The sequence below is a fragment of the Coregonus clupeaformis genome, chromosome 11 (genome assembly GCF_020615455.1).
Source record: "Coregonus clupeaformis isolate EN_2021a chromosome 11, ASM2061545v1, whole genome shotgun sequence".
Classification (NCBI taxonomy): Eukaryota; Metazoa; Chordata; class Actinopteri; order Salmoniformes; family Salmonidae; genus Coregonus; species Coregonus clupeaformis.
Genome location: NC_059202.1, coordinates 740,817 through 767,848, shown reverse-complemented (window position 1 = coordinate 767,848; position 27,032 = coordinate 740,817). Strand labels below are relative to the sequence as shown.

The 27,032-nt window shown below is 46.7% G+C and overlaps 2 protein-coding genes across 4 annotated transcripts in view; one reads left to right on the top strand and one right to left on the bottom strand.

Annotated features, from left to right (window-relative positions):
* tsc2 (TSC complex subunit 2) overlaps positions 1–10,129 on the bottom strand; it is a 46,994-nt gene extending 36,865 nt beyond the window's left edge. Inside the window, exons 1-16 of the mRNA XM_045223639.1 lie at positions 9,994–10,129; positions 8,542–8,747; positions 7,847–7,933; positions 7,198–7,308; positions 6,881–7,028; positions 5,932–6,049; positions 4,774–4,822; positions 4,219–4,344; positions 3,902–3,975; positions 3,608–3,734; positions 3,321–3,464; positions 2,856–2,993; positions 2,560–2,663; positions 2,314–2,395; positions 1,801–1,956; positions 808–927 (exon numbers count right to left, since the gene is read on the bottom strand). Of these exons, the coding sequence (XP_045079574.1) occupies positions 808–927; positions 1,801–1,956; positions 2,314–2,395; positions 2,560–2,663; positions 2,856–2,993; positions 3,321–3,464; positions 3,608–3,734; positions 3,902–3,975; positions 4,219–4,344; positions 4,774–4,822; positions 5,932–6,049; positions 6,881–7,028; positions 7,198–7,308; positions 7,847–7,933; positions 8,542–8,676 (1,719 nt within the window). The 5' untranslated portion in view covers positions 8,677–8,747; positions 9,994–10,129. The remainder of the gene's footprint in view (positions 1–807; positions 928–1,800; positions 1,957–2,313; positions 2,396–2,559; positions 2,664–2,855; positions 2,994–3,320; positions 3,465–3,607; positions 3,735–3,901; positions 3,976–4,218; positions 4,345–4,773; positions 4,823–5,931; positions 6,050–6,880; positions 7,029–7,197; positions 7,309–7,846; positions 7,934–8,541; positions 8,748–9,993) is intronic.
* Positions 10,130–10,213: 84 nt separating this feature from the next.
* Positions 10,214–25,928, top strand: nthl1 (nth-like DNA glycosylase 1). 3 transcript variants are annotated; one of them, XM_045223398.1, is made up of 7 exons: positions 10,214–10,316; positions 10,533–10,707; positions 10,881–11,152; positions 22,927–23,097; positions 24,734–24,893; positions 25,027–25,132; positions 25,301–25,928. In XM_045223398.1, the coding sequence occupies exons 1-7, from the start codon at positions 10,299–10,301 to the stop codon at positions 25,617–25,619; spliced, it is 1,221 nt and encodes a 406-aa protein (XP_045079333.1). In that variant the 5' UTR covers positions 10,214–10,298; the 3' UTR covers positions 25,620–25,928. The 3 variants fall into 3 exon arrangements, with proteins under 3 accessions (XP_045079333.1, XP_045079334.1, XP_041696914.1); XM_045223399.1 differs by having other exon boundaries at positions 10,221–10,707; positions 25,061–25,132; positions 25,301–25,472; XM_041840980.2 differs by having other exon boundaries at positions 10,223–10,707; positions 25,301–25,927.
* Positions 25,929–27,032: the final 1,104 nt, after the last annotated feature.

The window sequence follows — 27,032 nt, the reverse complement described above, 5'->3', positions numbered from 1 at the left end:
CCAGTGTGTGTGTGTCCCAGTGTGTGTGTGTTCCAGTGTGTGTGTGTGTCCCAGTGTGTGTGTGTCCCAGTGTGTGTGTGTTCCAGTGTGTGTGTGTCCCAGTGTGTGTGTGTCTCAGTGTGTGTGTGTGTCCCAGTGTGTGTGTGTGTGTGTCCCAGTGTGTGTGTGTGTCCCAGTGTGTGTGTGTCCCCCAGTGTGTGTGTGTGTGTTCCAGTGTGTGTGTGTGTGTCCCAGTGTGTGTGTGTGTGTGTGTGTGTGTGTGTGTGTGTGTGTGTGTGTGTGTGTGTCCCAGTGTGTGTGTGTCCCAGTGTGTGTGTGTGTGTCCCAGTGTGTGTGTGTCCCAGTGTGTGTGTGTCCCAGTGTATGTGTGTTCCAGTGTGTGTGTGTTCCAGTGTGTGTGTGTGTCCCAGTGTGTGTGTGTTCCAGTGTGTGTGTGTCCCAGTGTGTGTGTGTCCCAGTGTGTGTGTGTGTGTGTGTCCCCCAGTGTGTGTGTGTCCCAGTGTGTGTGTGTCCCAGTGTGTGTGTGTGTGTGTGTCCCAGTGTGTGTGTCCCAGCGTGTGTGTCCCAGTGTGTGTGTGTGTCCCAGTGTTTGTGTGTGTGTCCCAGTGTGTGTGTGTGTGTGTCCCAGCGTGTGTATGTGTCCCAGTGTGTGTGTCCCAGCGTGTGTGTGTGTCCCAGCGTGTGTGTGTGTGTCCCAGTGTGTGTGTGTGTGTCCCAGTGTGTGTGTCCCAGTGTGTGTGTCCCAGTGTGTGTGTGTGTGTCCCAGTGTGTGTGTGTGTTTGTGTGTGTGCGTGTGTGTGTGTATACCTGTAGTATCTCCAGTAACCCCAGTATAGCGGTCCTGACGTCCTCCATGGGGGATTCTGCCGTGGGGTCTCTCTCCGACACCTCCAGGGGCCCTGGGCACGCCAGCGAACGACTGGCCACCTACACACAGAGAGAGAGAACAAACTGTTAAATTAATAACACACATACATGCCAGCTAATCAAATAACATTAATTTATAAAGCCCTTTTTACATCAGCAGATGTCACAAAGTGCTTCTACAAAAACCCAGCCTAAAACCTCAAACAGCAAGCAATGCAGAAGTAGAAGCAGGGATCTTTCTAGAGAACACACACACACACTCTAGAGAGAGAGAGAGAGAACACGCACTCGAGAGAGAGAGAGAGAGAGAGAGAGAGAGAGAGAGAGAGAGAGAGAGAGAGAGAGAGAGAGAGAGAGAGAGAGAGAGAGAGAGAGAGAACACACACTCTAGAGAGAGAGAACACACACTCTAGAGAGAGAGAACACACACTCTAGAGAGAGAGAACACACACTCTAGAGAGAGAGAGAACACACACTCTCACAAACCCAAACACACGAGCAAACTTCTTTCCTACCTTTAAAGGGGCAATCTGCAGTTGCTACATCCTTTTTTGGACTTATATAAATTGATATGTACCCATTGAATCTTGAAGACTATATCTTATACATGCTCGCTCTGATATTCTGAATGTATTCGTCTTACTTGTTGGATTCATGGATGGTCAATCCTTGCATCCATACCTCTGTCTATGAATTTGAGAGCGGTTACATTTCTCCAGCCCCATCCCTCAGCTTTCAACTTTCAACAGTGGCGGGGTATACACTTTGCTATTGTTTCAACTGCTGATTGGTCCTTTAACTTTACACACACACAGAGAGAGATAAAGAATACAATCTTAATAACACACTCTCTCCTACCCTCCAGTAGGATGGCGAAGTGGTGTGTGGAACCAGTGTGTGTGTGTGTGTGTGTGTGTGTGTGTATCTCCCTACCCTCTCTATGATGTCCAGTAGGATGGTGAAGTGGTGTGTATTACAGCTCTCAGCCAGGTCCACCAGTAGCTGGGTAGCCTGTCTCCTCACAGCCAGGTCTCTGTCCTCTGCTACCCCACTGAGGTGAGGAACCACCACCACATCTATCAACTCCTCCTGGACAGGGGAAGGACATGACAGAATGAACATGCAGAGAGAGATGGAGAGAACGAGAGAGGGGTAGTGAAAGAGAAAATAATTCAAATAGTTTTATGTTGAGTGAGTGAGTGAGTGAATGAGTGAAAGAGTGAAAGAGTGAGAGAGTGAGAGAGTGAGAGAGTGAGAGAGTGAGAGAGTAAGAGAGTGAGTGAGTGAGTGAGTGAGTGAGTGAGTGAGTGAGTGAGTGAGTGAGTGAGAGAGAGAGTGAGAGAGTAAGTGAGTGAGTGAGTGAGTGAGTGAGTGAGTGAGTGAGTGAGTGAGTGAGTGAGTGAGTGAGTGAGTGAGAGAAGAGTGAGTGAGTGAGTGAGTGAGTACCTCGTAGAGCTGGCGGTTGGTGCTGAGGACAAAGGAGAGGATGTGAAGCACTTTGATCCTGATCACACTACGACTCTCATTCCTGAGAGAAAGGGAGAGAGTAGAGAGAAATTAAAATTGAATTGAGAGAACAGTAATGACAATCACTCAACGGGCACCTATAACAACTTTTTGTTTGGTTTTTGTTTCCATGGCGACTGCCTGTTTTTTGGTATCAGTGGTGACCCTATAGCACTATACAGTTACCTGAAGAACTTCTCCATAAGGCGGTGTAGGCTCTGGATCCACCCATCTTTAGCTGGCTGGATGGACTGGGCCCGGTACGATATCAGAGTCAGCACCGACGCATCCTGATGACATCACAACAACAACTCTTTAGAAGAACAATGGAAGACAAAGTGAATGACAGACATCGCACAAAGACTGTCAGACACGGGGGGGGGGGAAGAGAGAGAGAAGGAAGAGAAGGAAGGACCGAGGAAGAAGAGGAAGAATATGAGGAAGAGGAAAGGAAAGGAGGAAGAAGAGGAAGAGTGACTTACAGGTCTTTTGTCAGCACACTTCTCCACCAGACTGAAGAACTTGTCAGATGATCCATGGAAGCCGTTCTGCTCATAGAGCTCCTCCACTGTAGTCAGCAATTCATACACTATGGACTTCAGTTCTGCACTGCCTATCGACTGGAGAGAGAGAGAATTACATTCATTTTCTGTGTGTGTGTGTGTGCCTGTCTGTGTTCTGGATCTGTGTGTGTGTCTGTATCTGTTTGCCTGCCTGTGTTCTGTATCTGTGTGTCTGTCTGTATCTGTTTGCCTGCCTGTGTTCTGTATCTGTGTGTCTGTGTGTGTGTCTGTATCTGTGTGTGTGTGTGTGCCTGCCTGTGTTCTGTATCTGTGTGTCTGTGTGTGTGTCTGTATCTGTGTGTGTGTGTGTGTGTGTGTGTGTGTGTGTGTGTGTGTGTGTGTGTCTGTATCTGTGTGTGTGTCTGTATCTGTGTGTGTATGTACCTGAATCTGCTGCAGTAATCTCTCTATGATAGCCAGCAGTATGTCCCATGTGACCACCTGGAGTTCCTTGCCATACTTCTTTATCAGTCTGGTGATGGAGAGAACGATCTCATATGACACCATCTCGTTGGCACACCACATCGCCTGGGGGTTAAAGGTCAGGAGTTGGTTAGAGGTCATAGATAAAACTCCTCTAACGCACCTTTAAATCCTGAATCTTTCCTCACTCCCTCCCCCTCCCATCCTCCCTCTCTGTCTCTCCCCTTCATTCCTCCCCTCCTTCATACCTTATAGAATGATGGGAGGACCAGGGTAGGGGTGTTTTTTAGGGCGGGAAGACGGTGCGCCCCCCATAGAGCCATCCCTACGAAGAACACTGCTCCTCTCAGCAACGGAGAATCCTCCATATACGCCCTGACAGAGAGAGAGGAGAGGTTAGACACACACACGGTCAGTGGCTTCCTCAACTTACAGAGCCGTCATAGAAACAGATAAAACAATAGAGGGTGGATGAATCACACACACACCTACACACACACACACACACCAACACACACACCAACACCCAGAGGGTTTGTTACCTCTCCTCCATGATACGGCACATGGTGTATATGGCACTATGGCCCAGATGAGTCCCCAACACCTTCCTCATCAACTGGATAGAGGAGAGGAGAGGAGAGGAGAGGAGAGGAGAGGAGAGGAGAGGAGAGGAGAGGAGAGGAGAGGAGAGGAGAGGAGAGGAGAGGAGTAATATTATTATTTTGTATCATTTCAAATGGTTAGAAGTTATTATTATTATTATTATTATTATTTTATTAACGTTTAGCCAGATTAATTAACATGATAAGTAAATAATTAGACACACTCCCTTACACACTCTCACACACACATTGCTCACCTTCCAGCAGGACTCACAGAACTCCTTGACGTTAACGGTGCGACAGAGAGTGATGATGAAGACAGTGAGGGAGTCAGAGGGGAGGCAGTTATAACACACCACCGCATCCAACACCTGTAGAGACACCTGGACACACACAGAGAGGACAGACACACACAGAGGACAGACACATAGAGAGGACAGACACACAGAGAGGACAGACACACACAGAAGACAGACACACAGAGGACAGAGACACAGAGAGGACAGACACACACAGAGGACAGACACACACAGAAGACAGACACACACAGAGGACAGACACACACAGAAGACAGACACACACAGAGGACAGACACACACAGAAGACAGACACACACAGAGGACAGACACACACAGAAGACAGACACACAGAGGACATACACACAGAGGACAGACACACAGAAGACAGACACACAGAAGACAGACACACAGAAGACAGACACACAAAGGACACACACACACAAGGGTTAATGATCTCATTAATAAAAAGCCCAGAGCTATAAAACCTGGATATCAGAGTAAATGAAATATTACCTCTATGTCTGTAGAAGCTGTTGTTCGGTTACACAGCAGACAGATCTTCCTGTTGGACAAAACCAGACACACACACTGAGACCTAGTGCGTGTGTGTGTGTGTGTGTGTGTGTGTGTGTGTGTGTGTGTGTGTGTGTGTGTGTGTTTTAACTAATCAGAAGACCCCACAAGAATATTAAACAAACAAACATTTGACCAACTGGGGACATTTTGTTGGTCCCCATAAGGTCAAATGCTATTTCTAGGGGGTTTAGGGTTATGGTTAGAATTAGTGTTAGGGTTAGAATTAGGTTTAGGGTTAGAATTAGGTGCTAGGGTTAGGTTTAGTGTTTGGTTTTCAGGTTACGGTTAGGGTACGGGTTAGGGAAAATAGGATTTGGAATGGGACTGAATTGTGTATCCCCAAAAGGTTAGTTGTACAAGACTGTGTGGTGTGTGTGTGTGATATTATGTATTTTATACAGGATTAGTTCATGTTTGAAATATTGAGAGCTGCATAAAGATTTGGAGGATGAGGACATTCCATGTATTTATTTCTGTCACTGGTGGGTGCCAGAAGGTATGCGGGCCAAGATAGCTGGGGGGCCACTGGTGGCTGCCAGAAGGTATGCGGGCCAAGATAGCTGGGGGGCCACTGGTGGGTGCCAGAAGGTATGCGGGCCAAGATAGCTGGGGGGCCACTGGTGGCTGCCAGAAGGTATGCGGGCCAAGATAGCTGGGGGGCCACTGGTGGGTGCCAGAAGGTATGCGGGCCAAGATAGCTGGGGGGCCACTGGTGGCTGCCAGAAGGTATGCGGGCCAAGATAGCTGGGGGGCCACTGGTGCTAATCTTAGGAGGAGTACGTGATGGAATATCCTGACTAGGGTACAACACAATACCATATAGGGTGATCCTATTCTGGTGAGGAGTGACACTCAAGAATGGTTGGCAACTGTTGGATAGAATTAGCTTGCAAACAAGTATATAAGCTAAGAGATTTCCTTTGTTCAGGGAGTTCAGATAGCAATGGGCCACCCACGTGCCGTTTGCTATGTGAACCCGGTACCGCGATATTAAATACTTTGAATCAACTCTCCATGTAAGTGTTTAAGTATCTTCTTGCATAGTGAATTACTTGATGTCAGAGAAAGTCATCATAACAGTGTGTGTGTTCTTACTGGGCCATGATGGATACGTTCTGGTCCAGGTAGCAGCTGTTGAACTTCACCAGGTTGACCAGGACTTGGAGGAAGTCAGCGGTCAGACCAATGTCCATCCAGACCAGGACAAACCCAGCTGCAGGGGATCAATCAGAACATCAATCAATTGATCAATATATCTAGCAATCTATCCCCCTATCAATATCTTTAGTGTTAGACCAATGTCCATTTCGAGCAGACAAACCCAGCTGCAGGTGAAAAAAATCATACTGGCCCCCTGTGGGAATCGAACCCACAACCCTGGCATTGCAAACGCCATGCTCTACCAACTGAGCTACATCCCTGCCGGCCATTCCCTCCCCTACCCTGGACGACGCTGGGCCAATTGTGCGCCGCCCCATGGGTCTCCCGGTCGCGGCCGGCTACGACAGAGCCTGGATTAGAACCAGGATCTCTAGTGGCACAGCTAGCACTGCGATGCAGTGCCTTAGACCACTGCGCCACTCGGGAGCCCAATCAGTCAATATCTTTAACAATTAGTCAATATCTTTACCAATCAGTCAATATCTTTACCAATCAGTCAATATCTTTACCAATCAGTCATTATCTTTACCAATCTGTCAATATCTTTACCAATCAGTCAATATCTTTACCAATCAGTCAATATCTTTACCAATCAGTCAATATCTTTACCAATCAGTCAATATCTTTACCAATCAGTCAATATCTTTACCAATCAGTCAATATCTTTACCAATCAGTCAATATCTTTACCCATCAGTCAATATCTTTAACAATCAGTCAATATCTTTCTAAGGGTCCCAGTTGGGCAAGTTAATATCTGGTGGACTGACTCCGTAACATAAATGGTATTGTAACGTCTGTCAAAAGACTGTGGGATGGAACAATCTATATCACATGTCAATGTGCAAAAATAATTGATGTTGGAAGGAAGGTGTGTCTCTCACCTATGTCCTCCTCCAGGTAAGTGATATCCTTCCCGTTCTCCGTCAGGGCCTTGAACACCTCCAGCCTGTCAGACAGGTCCTCATTGGACGGCTGGTAGTCTCTGATCACCTTGAAGAAGTAGGCCCGCAGAGGACCCAGACGCTCACCCTGATAGACACACAGAGAGAGTGGGAGGCAACATACACAGGAAATCAACATACTTGCTTGTTCCCTGAAGTTATCTGTGGTGCTTGCTTTAGTATGAGTGAGTGAGTGAGTGAGTGAGTGAGTGAGTGAGTGAGTGAGTGAGTGAGTGAGTGAGGGTGTGTGTGTATACCTGTCCCTGAATGATAGCTCTGAGGAGCAGCAGGACAGCATGTCTAGCTTCAGGGGGCTGTTCTGGAGTCAGCATGTCCTCCACCGCCTTCCATACTGCTTCCACCGCATGCTGTAAAACACACACACACACATACATTAACATACACACAGATGAATACACACCCGATTAACAGCAACAAAACCCACGCGTGCGCAACTATGGTGCGAAACAGACGGGGTTGGCTTAGATTGTTGACAACATATTTAGTCTCCAAATGTTTATTGAAACCATAAATAAATTTGCACAGTGAGCACTTGTTGTCTCTCAAATACATTGTTACAGTTGTTGGTTAGCTAGCTACTGGGTTTTAACCCGTATTAGCTTAGACGTGTCATCAGTCAAAACACCTCAAAACAAGACATGGTATCAAGAACCAGATACAACTAGATGAAATGAGCCACGTACGATTCCCCACATGGCAGCTTCTTTCATTGTTGCTATGTGACCCTGCAGAATCACAACAACACACAGACTTCTGCCCCATTGAAGTTGCGCATCGTTTTCGTGACATTGTTAGCTAACCCGTCTACACACACACACACACACACGCCTCCATGGCGTGCTACAAAACCAGACCACACCCGCAGCCTTCCATTCTCTATCTCACCTCCTCAAACTTCTTGGCCTTGGCCAGGTCACAGACATGGTTAGCAACCCGGATTCTGTTGCTAAGGCCACAGTCAGGGTGCAGCTCCTGAAGAGAAAGACAGTGAGATGGTCAGTGACAGAAAACTGATTGTGTGTGTATGTACAGTATGTATGTGGAGTGTGTGTGTGTGGCGTGTATGTGTGTGTGTGTGTGTGTGGAGTGTGTGTGTATGTGTGTGGAGTGTGTGTGTGTGTGTGAATGTGTGTGTGTATGTGTGTGGAGTGTATGAGTATGTGTGTGGAGTGTGTGTGTGTATGAGTGTGGAGTGTGTGTGTATGTACAGTATGTATGTGGAGTGTGTGTGTAGTGTGTATGTGTGTGTGTGGAGTGTGTGTGTAGTGTGTGTGTGTATGTGTATGTGTGGGTGTGTGTGTGTGTGTCTGTGTGTGTGTGTGTGTACTGTATGTGTGTGGAGTGTGTGTGTGTGTGTGTGTGTGTGTGTGGAGTGTGTGGAGTGTGTGTGTATGTGTGTGTGTATGTGTGTGTGTGGAGTGTGTGTGTGTGTGTATGTGTGTATGTGTGTAGAGTGTGTGTGTATGTGCGTGTGCATGTACAGAATGTGTGTGGAGTGTGTGAATGTGGAGTGTGTGTGTGTGTGTGTGCATGTACAGTATGTATGTGGAGTGTGTGTGTAGCATCATACTCTTCCATACCTTGAGTATATCTAGTGTGATGATGAACTCTGAGGGCTTGCTCTCTGTCTGTTTGCTGGGGGGTCGAGGGGTTCCCAGACCAAATATCCCCTTCACCTTGTCCTTCAGACTCTCTTTACTGGGCTGCTTGTTCATGGCTGGGGGTTCCTGTGGGGGTGGAGGGAAGAGGAGGGAACCAGTCAGCTTCCACTGGCACTACTGGGGCTCTGGTGGAAACAGAGGGGTGAATACAGGTTAGTAAGGTAGAGAGATAACCTGGCAGATGTAACCTAGACTCCATCAGAGTTGTGGGTTGTCGTTTCCTTACATTCCTACCATGGATAGTATTGGGTGTTCCATTATTCGACTCCTCAATGGGAACTTTGTATTATTTTAAATAGCCATGGGGTAGTCTTGGTGTTGGTTATCAATGTACAGTTTATAGACTACGTTTCCTTACATCCTACCCACTCGCCTCCTTTTAACCACAAGGTTCCTTCTCCAATGATTTTTTAAATTTTTTTAATCAGAAATAAATTTCAATTCAATGTGTTTTGAGTGCAAGGAATCAAGGAAAGATCAATTGAGAGAGCCCTGGCCTAACTTTTTGTCCTTTTGCATTATGTGACTGGTGTTAGTTTCTGTCAACCAGATAAATGATAGGCAGAGACATGCCTCAACGTCACACCCCTTCTAGACATCCTTTTTTTCTTTGCACCTGTGGTTATCCAGACATTAGTGCACGTCTGGGCTGCGCGCACACCACATGCATAGATAGCACCTCGGACAGCAAACACTTGCCCAAGAAGCATTCCATTCCTCTGCACATTCTAAATGGCCTTTGATATGATATCCATAACGTTGTTGTTACCTAAAGCGAATAATAACCGCTTGTAAAGAAAGTAGCTAGGAGGACTGTTGTGGTCACCGAAAAGTGGTAGTTTGTGTGTCCGTGCTAATATAGGATACGTCCCAAATGACACCCTATTATCTATGTAGTGCCCTACATTTGATCAGGGTCAAAAGTACTGCACTAGATAGTGAATAGGGTGCAATTTGGGACGTCACTAGGCTATACTTCAGTAGCTAGTTAGTAGTACCTACAACCTCGGGATCAGGGACAATCAGCTATTGAGTTCTAGCGGGGGAGAGAGAGTGTGTACCACGAAACAAGCCAGGTGAATGTCGCAAGTACTCTCCCTGTCAAGCAGAGAGAGAACCGAGTAAACAACGATAGCTAGTTCTGTTTTAGATTTAACAACCGTACTCGGTCAGGGGCCCATTCGTGCACATTCAACATATGTTCCGAGCAAATAAACAACACCTGTGAGCAGCTGACAAAATAACGGACAGGGAGAGAGAAAGAGCGACACAAACAAGCACTAATAAATAAATAAAGATTGTTGACTAACGTTAGCTATCTGCTTACTTGCATTCTAGACCTAGAGCTTTAAAAACAACGGAAACGCATACCTTCTATTGATCTAGATGCGTTTCTGGCGTCATTCACGTGCAGCTGTCAGGTAGACAAACTACCGAGCAAGTCAAATTCATGCATTTAGAATTGTAATCCTAATTTTTCAAAAGCTTGTCCCAACTCAGATCAATCCCCCCACTCGACAACCGGATGGACTGTCGGGCACTTCCTACGAAAACACGTATGTCGCAGGGGCCGATGGGAAATGTAGTTCCTGATAAAAGCATTGCGCAAGAAGACAAGTGTTGTTGAGTTCAAGTGTTACATGTGTCTAGTGTTCTAGCGTGCATGTCGTTTGAAAATGAAATCGTCAACCAGAGTAGGTCATGTTTCAATATCCATCAATAGTACTTGGAAAATGTTATCAGAACTTGTATAAATGTGTTAACTGGCTAACCAGATTATCACTAATGTTACAGTTAGCAAGCTAGCTAACAAGCTAATGTTGTTAGCCACGGTCCGGCCCACTTGCAGCACAACGGTAGCCTCGTATGCTTTCCACTGTTTCAAAATGACCTCGCCTTATTTCGTTCAGAGTAGCGCGGTCATCACTCGGAGCGGTAACAAGACCGTGCCCCGTGCGGGTTTAGCCACGACGTTAAAAACTAGGATGGAGAGGAGAGTGCCGAGCGCTGCTGCTTCGAGGACGCACGTGAAACAGGAGGAAGAGTCGAGCATCTCAAATCAGAGTTTGGGACGAGACGCCTCAGGTATGAATATGATGGTTAAACTCAGTTTTATTATCACAATGTTGCCCTTCTGACATCTTGCTGCATCATTGAGGGGCTTTCAGATGGGACAAGATGTATCATAAAACAACAACTAAGAGAGAACCTGTATTTCCTAATCACTCAGCTTTTGTGCTCCCTACGTTACCTTGCAGGTATTGGCTCCTCAGGGTTCCATCGCCCATCCATCGGCCAATCAAAAGCTGAGCCAGATGAAGCCCCGCCCTTGCTACCCCTGGCACCCATCCAGCGTAGGAGGAGGGGCCAGGTGAAGGTGGAATACGATGGGAAGGTGGAGCCTAAACACTGGGAGCCTCCTGATTGGCGCAAGCAGCTGGGTCACGTGCGTCAGATGAGGAGCGCCAGGGACGCGCCCGTTGACCTCATGGGGGCGGAGAAATGCTACGACGCACACGCCCCTGCTGAGGTGGGTGGGAGACCCCACTGGTCTCTGTCTCTCCGTCGTACACCCCCCCACTACCGCTTTGCCCCCCCAGCTAGCCCTCTGTCCTACCACCCTACATCCAGCCAGTGCTAACCTTTACCCCTACCTCCATCTCTGTTGTTTCTGCTTGGGCCCGTACTGCTACTGTCCAGCCCTATGCCCCTGCAGCCTCTATCGCTGCTCCCACTCCTGCCCAGCCCATAGCTACAACAAACAGCTGTGTCTACGTATGCCCCTGCCCAAACCCCTGCCCCTGTTTCTTACCCTACTCCTGCCTAGGCCCAGCCTCAGCCTAACCCTGCCTCTGTCTCTGAACCTGTCCATACACCCGTCTATACCAATCACAATGCCCTTCTCCCATGGGGTTATCCCGATTTACAATTTAGATGATGATTTAGATTACAATTTACCTTATGACTTAGATTACGATTCCCCACCTTCCTCCCTCTCCCCTCCTCTTTCCCCCTCTTACCTCCCCATCTACACCCTGGCCACTGCCACGTCTCCCCCGCCCTCCCTCCGCTCCCTCATCCTCTCTGGGTCAGAAGTGTACCTGGCCTCTCTCCCTCCCTCCGCTCCCTCATCCTCTCCGGGTCAGAAGTGTACCTGGCCTCTCTCCCTCCCTCCGCTCCCTTATCCTCTCCAGGTCAGATGTGTACCTGGCCTCCCTTCCTTCGCTCCCTCATCCTCTCCAGGTCAGATGTGTACCTGGCCTCCCTCCCTCATCCTCTCTGGGTCAGACGTGTACCTGGCCTCTCTCCCTCCCTCCCTCCCTCATCCTCTCTGGGTCAGACGTGTACCTGGCCTCCCTTCCTTCGCTCCCTCATCCTCTCCAGGTCAGACGTGTACCTGGCCTCTCTCCCTCCCTCCCTCCCTCATCCTCTCCGGGTCAGATGTGTACCTGGCCTCTCTCCCTCCCTCCGCTCCCTCATCCTCTCTGGGTCAGATGTGTACCTGGCCTCTCTCCTCACCGGCCCCTACTACCCCCTGCTCCATGCCGTCCACAAAGTCATCCCCGGTAACTGGAACCTCCTGTTGACCTACTACGAGGCCTCTTCCTGCCTCGGCTCCTCCCTCTCACAGTTCGCCCTGGCCTTCTCCCGCTTCACAGAGGTCGTGACTTCGGTCTACCCCGCCCGGCCATGATATGATTTGTCATGAGCTTACGAAACAAACAGTGCAAAAGTGTTGAAAAAACACTCCTTCTACACCATTTTACATTTACATTTTAGTCATTTAGCAGACGCTCTTATCCAGAGCGACTGACAGTTAGTGAGTGCATACATTTTTCATACATCATCTAGATACAGTGAGGGAAAAAAGTATTTGATCCCATGCTGATTTTGTACGTTTGCCCACTGACAAATAAATGATCAGTCTATAATTTTAATGGTAGTTTTATTTGAACAGTGAGAGACAGAATAACAAAAAGTCCAGAAAAACGCATGTCAAAAATGTTATACATTTATATGCATTTTAATGAGGGAAATAAGTATTTAACCCCCTCTCAATCAGAAAGATTTCTGGCTCCCAGGTGTCTTTTATACAGGTAACGAGCTGAGATTAGGAGCACACTCTTAAAGGGAGTGCTCCTAATCTCAGTTTGTTACCTGTATAAAAGACACCTGTCCACAGAAGCAATCAATCAGATTCCAAATTCTCCACCATGGCCAAGACCAAAGAGCTCTCCAAGGATGTCAGGGACAAGATTGTAGACCTACACAAGGCTGGAATGGGCTACAAGACCATCGCCAATCAGATTGCTGAGAAGGTGACAACAGTTGGTGCGATTATTCGCAAATGGAAGAAACACAAAAGACCTGTCACTCTCCCTCGGCCTGGGGCTCCATGCAAGATCTCACCTCGTGGAGTTGCAATGGTCATGAGAACGGTGAGGAATCAGTCCAGAACTACACAGGAGGATCTTGTCAATGATCTCAAGGCAGCTGGGACCATAGTCACCAAGAAAACAATTGGTAACACACTACGCCGTGAAGGACTGAAATCCTGCAGCGCCCGCAAGGTCCCCCTGCTCAAGAAAGCACATATACAGGCCCGTCTGAAGTTTGCCAATGAACATCTGAATGATTCAGAGGAGAACTGGGTGAAAGTGTTGTGGTCAGATGAGAGCAAAATGGAGCTCTTTGGCATCAACTCAACTCGCCGTGTTTGGAGGAGGAGGAATGCTGCCTATGACCCCAAGAACACCATCCCCACCGTCAAACATGGAGGTGGAAACATTATGCTTTGGGGGTGTTTTTCTGCTAAGGGGACAGGACAACTTCACCGCATCAAAGGGACGATGGACGGCGCCATGTACTGTCAAATCTTGGGTGAGAACCTCCTTCCCTCAGCCAGGGCATTGAAAATGGGTCGTGGATGGGTATTCCAGCATGACAATGACCCAAAACACACGGCCAAGGCAACAAAGGAGTGGCTCAAGAAGAAGCACATTAAGGTCCTGGAGTGGCCTAGCCAGTCTCCAGACCTTAATCCCATAGAAAATCTGTGGAGGGAGCTGAAGGTTTGAGTTGCCAAACGTCAGGCTCGAAACCTTAATGACTTGGAGAAGATCTGCAAAGAGGAGTGGGACAAACCTGGTGGCCAACTACAAGAAACGTCTGACCTCTGTGATTGCCAACAAGGGTTTTGCCACCAAGTACTAAGTCATGTTTTGCTGAGGGGTCAAATTCTTATTTCCCTAATTAAAATGCAAATCAATTTATAACAATTGGCAAAAGTGGAAATATTTTAACTCTGGTGGCAAGTCCTGTCTACTGTGGTGGCTGAAGGCATTCACCGCCAACCTCAAAGGCATTTACCATCGTGCTTGCACAAAGGTCGCGCAACCAAGCAATAAAGTTGGTGTTTAACCTGGGTGCACCCGCACTCCCCTGGCTACTTTTTACTTGGATGGCGACTTCAGGTTTTGGGAATACATTGAAAAGTAACTTGACACTGTGCACATCTGCCAGCGCACATTTGGATTATAAGGACAAGAAGAAAATTGCATTGATGAAGGGAGCATACTGAATGCTGTAACAATAGCTAGCTACATTGCTAAGCAAGCAGGATTGGGTAATGAATGGCGTAACGTTAGCTAATGTTAACGTTAGATGAGCAATGCCAATTGCATGTATTATACATTAGCAGCGTGGCAGTTTCCCCAAAGTTTGGCATTGACTATGAACTTTACTTAGCTAGCTAGCTGTGCTTTGTTTGTGGAAGAATGTGGGATTGCTATATTGTGCCGGTGCATGATCCGTACATTCAGCTAACGTTAAAGCCTTGTAACTAGATAACGTTACTGGCTAACATTAGTTGGCTATCTAACTGGCAATATCAGCCAAGAACGTTCGCTATCTTATTTGTGCTTATTACACACAAGTGTCAAAGCCAACAGTTTACACAGGTGACTTCAGCCATGTGAAAAACCTTCCATAGCAAAATATAGTTAGATTCCTTTGCTTGTAACTTGCCTCTCATCCGACTGGTGTTAGCTAGCTACTAGCACTGTTAATGCACAACCCAACTGCTTTGGTCCAGTTTTAGAACTCAGATTAGGCTGAAAAGATGTTAGCATTGTCAGAAATGCTACAACAATGTAGCACATCGTTGGTTCTTAATGGACAGAAATGAGCACGTGAGAGTGATAAATTATACATTTAATAAAAACTGTTGCACCTATAAAACGTATACAGTCCAAAAGGGTGGCAAGTCTAATGGTCACTTTATGGATGCTGTAGCCTCGTTTTAATCAGACATCTAGAATTTCAGCTAGGTTTGGGCAAATAAATAATGGCCAACAAAGACATTCTGTTAACAGAGCTATTAGATGGAAATGAAAACAAAAGCAGGTGGGGATGAAAGGGACATTAGTTTGGGATGAGAGAATTAGTGAGGGGAGATGGACTGACAGCATTCAATTTGGACATGTGCCACAGGGACAATGGGGAAGTGTACTGCAGTGACCCTGCATTGACTATGGTGTGGGTTTCCTATGAGTGTGTGTGGGTTTCCTATGTGTGTTAGCCCCTGTGTCTGTGTGTAGTTGTGTGTGGTATGTTATAGAGAGATAAGAGCACAGCTTGGGGTAAACACAACCAACAACCTCCTATTTTCCATCAGTGACTAATGATTGTAGCAGGGCTTCCCCGTTGTAGCAACTGGCCCCACTATTGCCTAATAAAAAATGTATTCTGACCACAATAAGCACTTCACAAACTGTTGTAACATCAGTACTGCAGCAGTATCATCAATCTGCTGTTGTAGCCGGCCGCGACCGGGAGACCCAGGGGGCGGCGCACAATTGTCCCAGCGTCGTCCAGGGTAGGGGAAGGAATGGCCGGCAGGGATGTAGCTCAGTTGGTAGAGCATGGCGTTTGCAACGCCAGGGTTGTGGGTTCGATTCCCACGTGTTAAAAAATTAAAATAATGTATGCACTCACTAACTGTAAGTCGCTCTGGATAAGAGCGTCTGCTAAATGACTAAAATGTAAATGTAAAAATGTAAAATCCTGGTTCAATATACTGTGTAGGAATGTAAATTCAAATTCATTCCAGCCTGCCCCAGTTCACTTCTCTATGGTGCTCATGTGACTCTTGGGTATTGAGAAGTGTTCAATACTCTCTCCAGTAAGCGCATGAAAGCCCTGTTGCGATGTCCCAGTCCCTGACTCCCCAAACTAAAGTCAAGGACAGTACAGCACACAGTCTCACCATTTCCCCTGGACTTCAAACACTAATTCGACCTCCAACATCAAACAGTTCATTTAAATGTGTCAAGTCTACTTTAATACCACCAAGGTTGTAGTAAAAGACCAACAATGAAAGCCTCCCCGTTTTCTCACCTTCTACCTACCATCGCATCTAATTTCTGTCCCCAGGAGGCTGTTTTACCCTGGGGTGACCCTGTGGTGGTTAGGCTAGCATCCTCACACTTAGCCTAACTATTCGCCCAAGGTGACTAATCTGCTAAGGCGTAAGGACCAGGGTAGAACATGTGAAAGCGCTCGCACCACGGTGAAAGGTGAAGGGTGAACCGGTCAAGGTGTAGCTGGCCCTGGGTTAAAGATGTGCGGCCTGTAAACCGGGGCCTCTGCGGGTCTATATGATTAGTGTAAACACCCTCTGTTCTGTTCTTCCGCTAGGCCTAACTCCATTTGTCTGGCTTGCTGTGACTCATCTTTATAGTCTCTGTGCAGGTGATGGTCTGGCGTGCACACACACACGTCCTTTCGCCCTTTCTCATATGCAACCACACTGGGCTGAAGGGCAAAGAGTAAGTGTCACACTGACTTGGAAAGGCATTTTAAAGCACGCAGCCTACACCGGCTCTGACATTCGTCGGATGTGGCAGGGCTTGCAAACTATTACAGACTACAAAGGGAAACCCAGCCGCAAGCTGCCCAGTGACGCGAGCCTACCAGATGGGCTAAATGCCTTTTATGCTCGCTTCGAGGAAAGCAACACAGAAGCATGCATGAGAGCACCAGCTGTTCCGGATGACTGTGTGATCACGCTCTCCGTAGCCGATGTGAGCAAGACCTTTAAACAGGTCAACATTCACAAGGCCGCGGGGCCAGATGGATTACCAGTACTTGTACTCAGAGAATGCGCGGACCAACTGGCAAGTGTCTTCACTGACATTTTCAACCTCTCCCTGACCGAGTCTGTAATACCTACATGTTTCAAGCAGACCACCATAGTCCATGTGCCCAAGAAAGTGAAGGTAACCTGCCTAAATGACTACCGACCTGTAGCACTCACGTCGGTAGCCATGAAGTGCTTTGAAAGGCTGGTCATGGCTCACATCAACACCATCATCCCGGAAACCCTAGACCCACTCCAATTCGAATACTGCCCCAACAGATCAAGTGAGATATACCTGCTGTGAGATATACCTGCTGGAGATATACCTGCTGGAGCGCATACTACGGGTGGGTGTTGCTATGGTGACCAATGATCTAAGATAAGCAGGGATTTGCCTAGCGGTGATTTATAGATGGCCTGGAGCCAGTGGATTTGGCGACGAATATGTAGTGAGGACCAGCCAACAAGAGCGTACAGGTCACAGTGGTGGGTAGTATATGGGGCTTTGGTGACAAAACGGATGGCACTGTGATAGACTACATCCAATTTGCTGAGTAGAGTGTTGGAGGCTATTTTGTAAATGACATCGCTGAAGTCAAGGATCGGTAGGATAGTCAATTTTACGAGGGCATGTTTGGCAGCATGTGTGAAGGAGGCTTTGTTGCAAAATAGGAAGCCGATTCTGGATTTAACTTTGGATTGGAGATGCTTAATGTGAGTCTGGAAGGAGAGTTTACAGTCTAACCAGACACCTAGGTATTTGTAGTTGTCCACATACTCTAGGTCAGACCCGTCGAGAGTAGTGATTCTAGTCGGGTGGGCGGGTGCCAGCAGCGTTCGATTAAAGAGCATGCATTTAGTTTTACTTGTGTTTAAGAGCAGTTGGAGGCTAAGGAAGGAGTGTTGTATGGCATTGAAGCTCGTTTGGAGGTTTGTTAACACAGTGTCCAATGAAGGGCCAGATGTATACAAAATGGTGTCGTCTGCGTAGAGGTGGATCTGAGAATCACCAGCAGCAAGAGCGACATCATTGATATACACAGAGAAAAGAGTCGGCCCAAGAATTGAACCCTGTGGCACCCTCATAGAGACTGCCATATGTCCAGACAACAGGCCCTCCGATTTGACACATTAAACTCTATCTGAGAAGTAGTTGGTGAACCAGGCTAGGCAGTCATTTGAGAAACCAAGGCTATTTAGTCTGCCAATAAGAATGCGGTGATTGTCAGAGTCGAAAGCCTTGGCCAGGTCGATGAAGACGGCTGCACAGTACTGTCTATTATCGATCGTGGTTATAATATCGTTTAGGACCTTGAGCGTGGCTGAGGTGCACCCATGACCAGCTCGGAAACCGGATTGCATAGCGGAGAAGGTACGGTGGGATTCGAAATGGTCGGTGATCTGTTTGTTAACTTGGCTTTAAAAAACGTTCGAAAGGCAGGGCAGGATGGATATAGGTCTGTAACAGTTTGGATCTAGAGCGGCAGCTTTCCAATCTCTAGGAATCTCAGACGTTATGAAAGAGAGGTTGAACAGGCTAGTAATAGGGGTTGCAACAATTTCGGCGGCTAATTTTAGAAAGAAAGGGTCCAGATTGTCTAGCCCAGATGATTTGTAGGGGTCCAGATTTTTCAGAACATCAGCTGTCTGAATTTGTGTGAAGGATAAGCGGGGGGAGCATGGGCAAGTTGCAGCGGAGGGTGCAGAGCTGGTGACCGGGGTAGTAGTAGCCAGGTGGAAAGCATGGCCAGCCGTAGCAAAATGCTTGTTGAAATTCTCGATTATTGTAGATTTATGGGCGGTGATAGTGTTTCCTAGCCTCAGTGCAGTGGGCAGCTAGGAGGAGGTGCTCTTATTCTCCATGGACTTTACAGTGTCCCAAAACGTTTTGGAGTTAGTGCTACAGGATGCAAATTTCTGTTTGAAAAAGCTAACCTTTGCTTTCCTAACTGCTTGTGTATATTGGTTCCTAACTTCCCTGAAAAGTTGCATATCGCTGGGGCTATTTGATGCTAATGCAGTACGCAGCAGGATGTTTTTGTGCTGGTCAAGGGCAGTCAAGTCTGAGGAGAACCAGGGGCTATATCTGTTCTTAGTTCTGATTTTTTTTGAATGGGGCATGCTTATTTAAGATTGAGAGGAAATCACTTTTAAAGAACATCCAGGCATCCTCTACTGACGGAATGAGATCGATATCCCTCCAGGATACCTGGGCCAGGTCAATTAGGAAGGCCTGCTCGCTAAAGTGTTTTAGGGAGCGTTTGACAGTGATGAGGGGTGGTCGTTTGACCGCGGACCCGTTACGGACGCAGGCAATAAGGCAGTGATCGCTGAGATCCTGGTTGAAGACAGCGGAGGTGTATTTAGAGGGTAAGTTAGTCAGGATGATATCTATAAGGGTGCCCATGTTTACGGATTTAGGGTTGTACCTGGTAGGTTCCTTGATCATTTGTGTGAGATTGAGGGCATCTAGTTTGGATTGTAGGATGGCCGGGGTGTTAAGCATATCCCAGTTTAGGTCACCAAGCAGTACCAACTCTGAGGATAGATGGGGGGCAATTAATTCACATATGGTGTCCAGAGCACAGCTGGGGGCTGAGGGGTGTCTGTAGCAAGCGGCAACAGTGAGATACTTATTTCTGGAAAGGTGGATTTTTAGAAGTAGGAGCTCAAACTGTTTGGGCACAGACCTGGATAGTATGATAGAGCTCTGCAGGCTATCTCTACAGTAGATTGCAACTCCACCCCCTTTGGCAGTTCTATCTAGACAGAAAATGTTGTAGTTGGGGATGGACATTTCTGCATTTTTGGTGGCCTTCCTAAGCCAGGATTCAGACACTGCTAGAACATCAGGGTTGGCGGAGTGTGCTAATGCAGTGAATAACTAAAACTTAGGGAGGAGGCTTCTGATGTTAACATGCAAAAAGCCAATGCTTTTACGGTTACAGAAGTCAACAAATGATAGCTCCTGGGGAGTAGGAGTGATACTGGGGGCTGCAGGGCCTGGGTTAACCTCTACATCATCAGAGAAACAGAGGAGGACTAGAATAAGGATACGGCTAAAGGCTTTAAGAACTGGTCTTCTAGTGCGTTGGGTACAGAGAGTAAAGGGGGCAGATTTCCGGGCGTTGTAGAAAAGATTCAGGGCATTATGTACAGACAAGGATATGGAAGGATATGAGTACAGTGGAGGTAAACCTAAGCGTTGGGTAACAATGAAAGAGAGCATCACTGGAGGCACCGATTGAGCCGGTCTCCGCGTGTATGGGGGGTGGAACAAAGGAACTATTTGAGGCAGTTTGAGAGGGACTTGGTGCTTTATAGTGAAATTGTATAATAAGAACTAACTGGAACAGCAATAGGTAAGGCATATTGACATGGGAGAGAGGCATAAAGCAATCACAGGTGTTATTCGAGAGAGCTAAGACAACAACTGGTAATGGCGATGAAAGTTTGGGCTGAGGCTAAACAGATAAACAGGACAGTGTACCATGTAAAGGAACAGTCCAGCAGGCATCAGCTGTGCAGCTGAGTGATCATAAGGTCCAGTGAACAGCAATATGTGAGTCCGAGAGCAGTTCGAATTGGTGCTACAGCACTGGCTAGCAGGAAGCAAGGCTGTTGTTTGCATGTGCTAGCGGGCCGGGGCTAGCAGATGGATCTTCGTGGTCGTTGCAACAGGAAGCCTGTTGAAACCACAAACGATTACGTCGGCAGACCAGTCGTGATGGATCGGCGGGGCTCCGTGTCGACTCTAGGAGGTCCAGTCCGGTTGACAGAGAGGTAGATAGCCGGGAGATGGGCCTGACTCGAGGCTAGCTCAAGGCTGATTAGCCAACAACAACATCCATTTGGTTGCAGCTAGCTAGCTGCGATTATCCGGAGTTAAAGGTTCAGGGATTCCGGCAGAAAAAACGATTATGTTCTGGGTCGATAACGCGCTGTGCATACAGTGCAGACTGGCCGATAATAGTCCAGGCTAGAGCTGGCTGGTAGGTAGTGCAGGCCACGGACAATGGTGAAAAACCGCTAACGGTGGCTAATAGCAAGTAGCTAGTTAGCTGGCTACTCCCGTCCGGTAGATAGAGAGGTAGATAGCCGGGATATGGGCCTGGCTCGAGGCTAGCTCAAGGCTAACCGGTGCTTGCTTCGGGGGCAGTGGTGATTAGCCAACAGCAACATGCATTCGGTTGCGGCTAGCTAGTTGCGATCCGGTGTTAATGTCCAGTGATTCAGTTATTCCGGCAGAAAATCCGATGTTCTGGGTGAAAACCGCTAACGGTGGCTAATAGCAAGTAGCTAGTTAGCTGGCTAGCTAGTTTCAACTGGAGATTCTAGATAAAAGGTAAGTCAATAATAGAATCCGTTCCACATTGAGTGAGGCGGGTTGCAGGAAAGTATATTTAGTAGAAGAATGAAAAGTGTGATAGGGAAATATGTACGAAAAATACAAAATAAATACAAAAAACAGGCTATTTACACGGACACACACATAGTACACGACCGCACTGCTACGCCATTTCACGGTAAGGTCTACACCTGTTGTATTCGGCGCATGTGACAAATACAATTTGATTTGACTTGAAGATCAGAGATGGGCCTAGATAGCTAGCTGGGGTGTATTCATTAGGAACCAAACAGAAGCAAACGGAACGAAACATGGAGGGACCTACCTGAATTTGTCCAATACTTGTTTTCGCTGCATTACGTTTTCCGTTGCAAAACGTTTTGCTACGGTGTGCGAATAATTAATACACCTCAGGCTGGTTACATGATGCCAGTTCAATCAGGCTATACCACCATGACAGACAAGGATATACAAGTTAGCTATGTTAGCTATACACACCTATTCTCATACGCCTACTGAAAACACTCCATTTTAACACAAGGTAGTGCATAAGAGTCATACTAGCAAGTAGACACACTACAGGTATGTGGACAGCTGCTCGTCGAACATCTCATTCCAAAATCATGGAGTTGGTCACCCCCTTTGTTGCTAAAACAGCCTCCACTCTTCTGGGAAGGCTTTCCACTAGATGTTGGAACATTGCTGCGAGGACTTGCTTCCATTCAGCCACAAGAGCATTAGTGAGGTCGGGCACTGATGTTGGGCGATTAAGCCTGGTTCGCAGTCTGCGTTTTCAATTCATCCCAAAGGTGTTTGAGGGGGTTGAGGTCAGGGCTCTGTGCATGCCAGTCAAGGTCTTCCACACAGATCTTGACAAAGCATTTCTGTATGAACCTCGCTTTGTGCACGGGGGCATTATCATGCTGAAACAGGAAAGGGCCTTCCCCAAACTGTTACCACAAAGTTGGAAGCACAGAATCGTCTAGAATGTCATTGTATGCTGTAGCGTTACGATTTCCCTTCACTGGAACTAAGGGGCCTAGCCCGAACCATGAAAAACAGCCCCAGAACATTATTCCTCCTCCACCAAACCTTACAGTTGGCACTATGCATTGGGGCAGGTAGCATTCTCCTGGCATCCTCCAAACCCAGATTCGTCCGTCGGACTGCCAGATGGTGAAGCGTGATTCATCACTCCAGAGAACACGTTTCCACTGCTCCAGAGTCCAATGGCGGCGAGCTTTACACCACTCCAGCCAACGCTTGGCATTGTGCATGGTGATCTTAGGCTTGTGTGCAGCTGCTTGGCCATGGAAACCCATTTCATGAAGCTCCCGACGAACAGTTATTGTGCTGACGTTGCTTCCAGAGGCAGTTTGGAACTCGGTAGTGAGTGTTGCAACCAAGGACAGATGATTTTTACACGCTTCAGCACTCAGCGGTCCCGTTCTTGTGTGGTCTACCACTTTGTGGCTGAGCCATTGTTGCTCCTAGACGTTTCCACTTCACAATAACAGCAATTACAGTTGACCAGGGCAGCTCTAGCAGGGCAGAAATGTTACGAACTGACTTGTTGGAAAGGTGGCATCCTATGACGGTGCCACATCTTCAGTAAGGCCATTCTACAGCCAATGTTTGTCTATGGAGATTGCATGGCTGTGTGCTCGTTTCTATACACCTGTCAGCAACAGGTGTTGCTGAAATAGCCGAATCCACTCATTTGAAGGGGTGTCCACATACTTTTGTATATATAGTGTAGTTTATTATCTAAAAGATGCCCTCTCCCCCCCCCCTTTTCCATTCTCTCTCCCACCAGGTGCGACGTTACCAGGTGCTGGTGTCTCTGATGTTGTCTAGCCAGACAAGGGACCAGGTGACCAGTGCAGCTGTGCAGAGACTCAGGGCTCATGGCTGTACGGTGGACAACATAGTCAACACTGACGATGACACACTGGGACAACTCATCTACCCTGTCGGCTTCTGGAGGGTAACACACACACTATACACTGCCTTCAGAAGGTATTCACACCCCTTAACTTTTTCCACATTATGTTGTGTTATAAAGTGGGATTAAAATTGATTTAATTGTATTTATTTTGTTGTCAGTGATCTACACAATACTCTTGTCACAGTGGAAGAAAAATTCTAATATTTTTGGAAAATCCATGAAAAATAAAACACTAATATATCTTGATTAGATAAGTATTCAACCCCCTGAGTCAATACATGTTAGAATCACCTTTGGCAGTGATTACAGCTGTGAGTCTTTCTGGGTAACTCTCTAAGAGCTTTCCATACCTGGATAGTGCAACATTTTCCCATTATTCTTAAAAAAATTATTCAAGCTCTGTCAAATTGGTTGTTGATCAATGCTAGACAACCATTTTCAGGTCTTGCCATATATTTTCAAGGAGATTTAAGTCAAAACTGTAACTCTGCCACTCCGGAACATTAACTGTCTCCTTGATAAGCAACTCCAGTGTAGATTTGGCCTTAAGTTTTAGGTTATTGTTCTGCTGAAAGGTGAATTCATCTCCCAGTGTCTGGTGGAAAGCAGACTGAACCAGGTTTTCCTCTAGGATTTTGCCTGTGCTTAGCTCTATTCTGTAAATGTTTATCCTGAAAAACTCCCCAGTCCTTAACGATTACAAGCATACCCATAACATGACGCAGCCACCTCTATTGCTTGAAAATATGGAGAATGGTACTCCGTAATGTGTTGTATTGGATTTGCCTCAAACATAACACTTTCTTTTCAGGACAAAAAGTTAATTGCTTTGCCACATTTTTTTGCAGTATTACTGTAGTGTCTTGTTTCAAGCAGGATGCATGTTTTGTAATATTTGTATTATGTACAGGCTTCCTTCTTTTCACTCTGTCAGCTAGGTTAGTATTGTGGAGTAACTACAATGTTGTTGATCCATCCTCAGTTTTCTCCTATCACAACCATTAAACTCTGTAACTGTTTTAAAGTCACCATTGTCCTCATGGTGAAATTCCTGAGCAGTTTCCTTCTTTCCGGCAACTGAGTTAGGAAGGACGCCTGTATCTTTGAAGTGACTGGGTGTATTGTTACACCATCCCAAGTGTAATGAATAACTTCACCATGTTGAAAGGGATATTCAATATTTGCTTTTTTATTTTTTACCCATCTACCAACCCAACTGACCTTCGTTGCAAGGCATTGGAAAACCTCCCTCGTTTTTGTAGTTGAATCTGTTTGAAATGCACTGCTCGACTGAGGGACCTTACAGATAATTCTATGTGTGGGGTACAGAGATGAGGTAGTAATTCAAAAATAATGTTAAACACTATTATTGCACACAGAGTGAGTCAATGCACTTGTTAAGCAAATATTTACTCCTGAACTTATTTAGGCTTGCCATAACAAAGGGGTTGAATACTTGACTCAAGACATTTCAGCTTTTTATTATTAAATCCACATTATGGCCAGTGACAAAAAATCTCAATTTAATCAATTTTAAATTCAGGCTGTAACAAAAAACTCAAGGGGTGTTAATTCTTTTCTGAAGGCACACACACTCTTACTACACCATGTCTTCCTTTGAACATGAGTATGAATAAAACCTTGACATGCCTTCTCCACTACCCCCCTCCTCCAGACCAAGGTGAAGTACCTGAAGCAGACGTCAGTGATGCTCCAGAGGGAGTTTAGAGGGGACATCCCTAACACAGTGGAGGGTCTGGTACGACTACCTGGAGTAGGACCCAAGATGGCTCACCTGGCCATGGACATCGCCTGGCACCAGGTCTCTGGTATAGGTAGGTATGGCTCAAATAGGACCACAAATCCCATACTCTAGTCTGCATGTTGTTATGTGGTGTGATGGGTCTGATTATGTGCAGAGTGGTAGTTGTAGTTCTTTTGTTGCTTTTATTGTGTGTGTGTGTATAGGCGTGGACACACACGTCCACCGTATCTCCAACAGGCTGGGATGGACGAGAGGTGGGATCAAGAACCCAGAGGAGACACGCAAGGCACTGGAAGACTGGTTACCAAGGTGACAACACCACTTCCTGTCCCTCTGACGTATCAGGTCACTCGTTAACCAGTCACTGACCAATCAGATCCCTTGCAGCAGGAAAGGAAAACATTTGGCCTTGTGATTTCTGTCTGACATGATGATTTTGATGAAGACGGGGATGGTAATAATCTTCCTCTCTCACAGGGATCTATGGAGTGAGATCAACTGGTTACTGGTGGGGTTTGGTCAACAGGTGTGTCTACCTGTCAATCCTCTCTGCTCTGTGTGTCTGAACCAGCACAGCTGCCCCTCCGCCCACCAAGCCTCCCCAGCCAAGAGGCCTAAAGCTGGGTCACCTCGCTCCCCTAAGACCTCCAGGATGAAGCTGGAGCCTGGTTCTTTTGGTTTGGGGTTATCAGCCCCCTCCTCCTCAGCCACACTGGTCAAAGAGGAACCTCTGGCTACCCCCCTCTCCCCTCCTCTGCTGCCCAGAAAAAGGAAGTCCAAAACATTCTCTACATGATACGACAGAAGGGGATGGCATCCCTATAGAGACCTTGTCCCAATTCTCTCTCCTTCCTCCCAAAGTGTACACTTGTCACTTCCCTTGACTGATTTGAAATGACTGGTCCAAGAAATATGGCATTCAAACTTTCTTAGCGGGGACACAATTTTTTCAGACAATTTCTGTGGACCCCATTTATTTTGCCAGAATTTCTTACGACCCCACCACAAAATAACTACAATCGATACATTTTTACATTACAAATTGGATTTTTACATATCTTATCAAAATGAAAAGACACCAATAAATGTACTAAATAAAATTGTATTTTTCAAATACGTTTGTATATTGTCCTATACAATAATCTGCACTTAAATGTTTTGTTCCCAAACCAAATAGCAACCTAACACCACTGATGTAATCCTTTCAGATCAACCAGAATGCCTAGGATGTGTAGGGGCCAGAGGTCCATTTGGGATTAACAATGGGAGTGTACCACACCCCTGGGACTCATCGCCAAGTGATTGAGTACCCCCAGGAGACTACAGGGGGGTTTGTTGACCACTGCATAACTGGATCCAACTGATTGTCGCAGTTCTAATCAGAGTTTGCGCTTTTGGATAGAATGCACTTTATCATTCTACCCATAAGTGACCACTGAAGTGGGTGTGATATGTATCCATTGATCTTTAATATACTGATCAAAAATATAAATGCAACAACGATTTTACAGTTCAAATAAGGAAACCAGTCAGTTGAAATAAATGAGGCCCTTATCTATGGATTTCACATGACTGGGCAGGGATGCAGCCATGGGTGGGCATAGGCCCAGCCAATCAGAAATACTTTTCCCCCACAAAAAGCCTTTACTACAGACAGAAATACTCCAGTTTCATCAGCTGTTCGGGTGGCTGGTCTCAGACAATCCCGCAGGTGAAGCAACCGGATGTGGAGTTCCTGGGCTGGCGTGGTTACACGTGGTCTGCGGTCGAGGCCGGTTGGCCGTACTGGCAAATTCTCTAAAATGACGTTAGACACAGCTTATGGTAGAAAAATGAACATTCAATTCTGGCAACAGCTCGTGTGGACATTCCTGCAGTCAGCATGACAATTGCACGCTCCCTGAAAACTTGAGACATTGTGTTGCGTGACAAAACTGCACATTTTAGAGTGGCCTTATTGCCCCAAGCACATGGTGTACCTGTAATGATCAGTCTCTTTAATCAGCTTCTTGATATGCCCCACCTGTCAGGTAGATCATCTTGGCAAAGGAGAAATGCTCACTAACAGGGGTGTAAACAAATGTGCACAAAATGAGAGAAGCTTTGTTTATGGAACATTTCTGGGATCTTTTATTTCAGCTCATGAAACCAACACTTTACATGTTGCGTTTATTTTGGGTCACTGTAGTTTAAGAATTCCTGAGCACTG

Excerpts from the sequence above, each read along its gene's own strand:
- nthl1 (XM_041840980.2), top strand. The coding sequence starts at position 10,440 with ATGTTGTTAGCCACGGTCCGGCCCACTTGCAGCACAACGGTAGCCTCG. Across the intron at positions 11,153-22,926 it reads ACGCACACGCCCCTGCTGAG|GTGCGACGTTACCAGGTGCT; the intron begins GTGGGTGGGAGA and ends CTCTCCCACCAG. Across the intron at positions 24,894-25,026 it reads GCACCAGGTCTCTGGTATAG|GCGTGGACACACACGTCCAC; the intron begins GTAGGTATGGCT and ends GTGTGTGTATAG.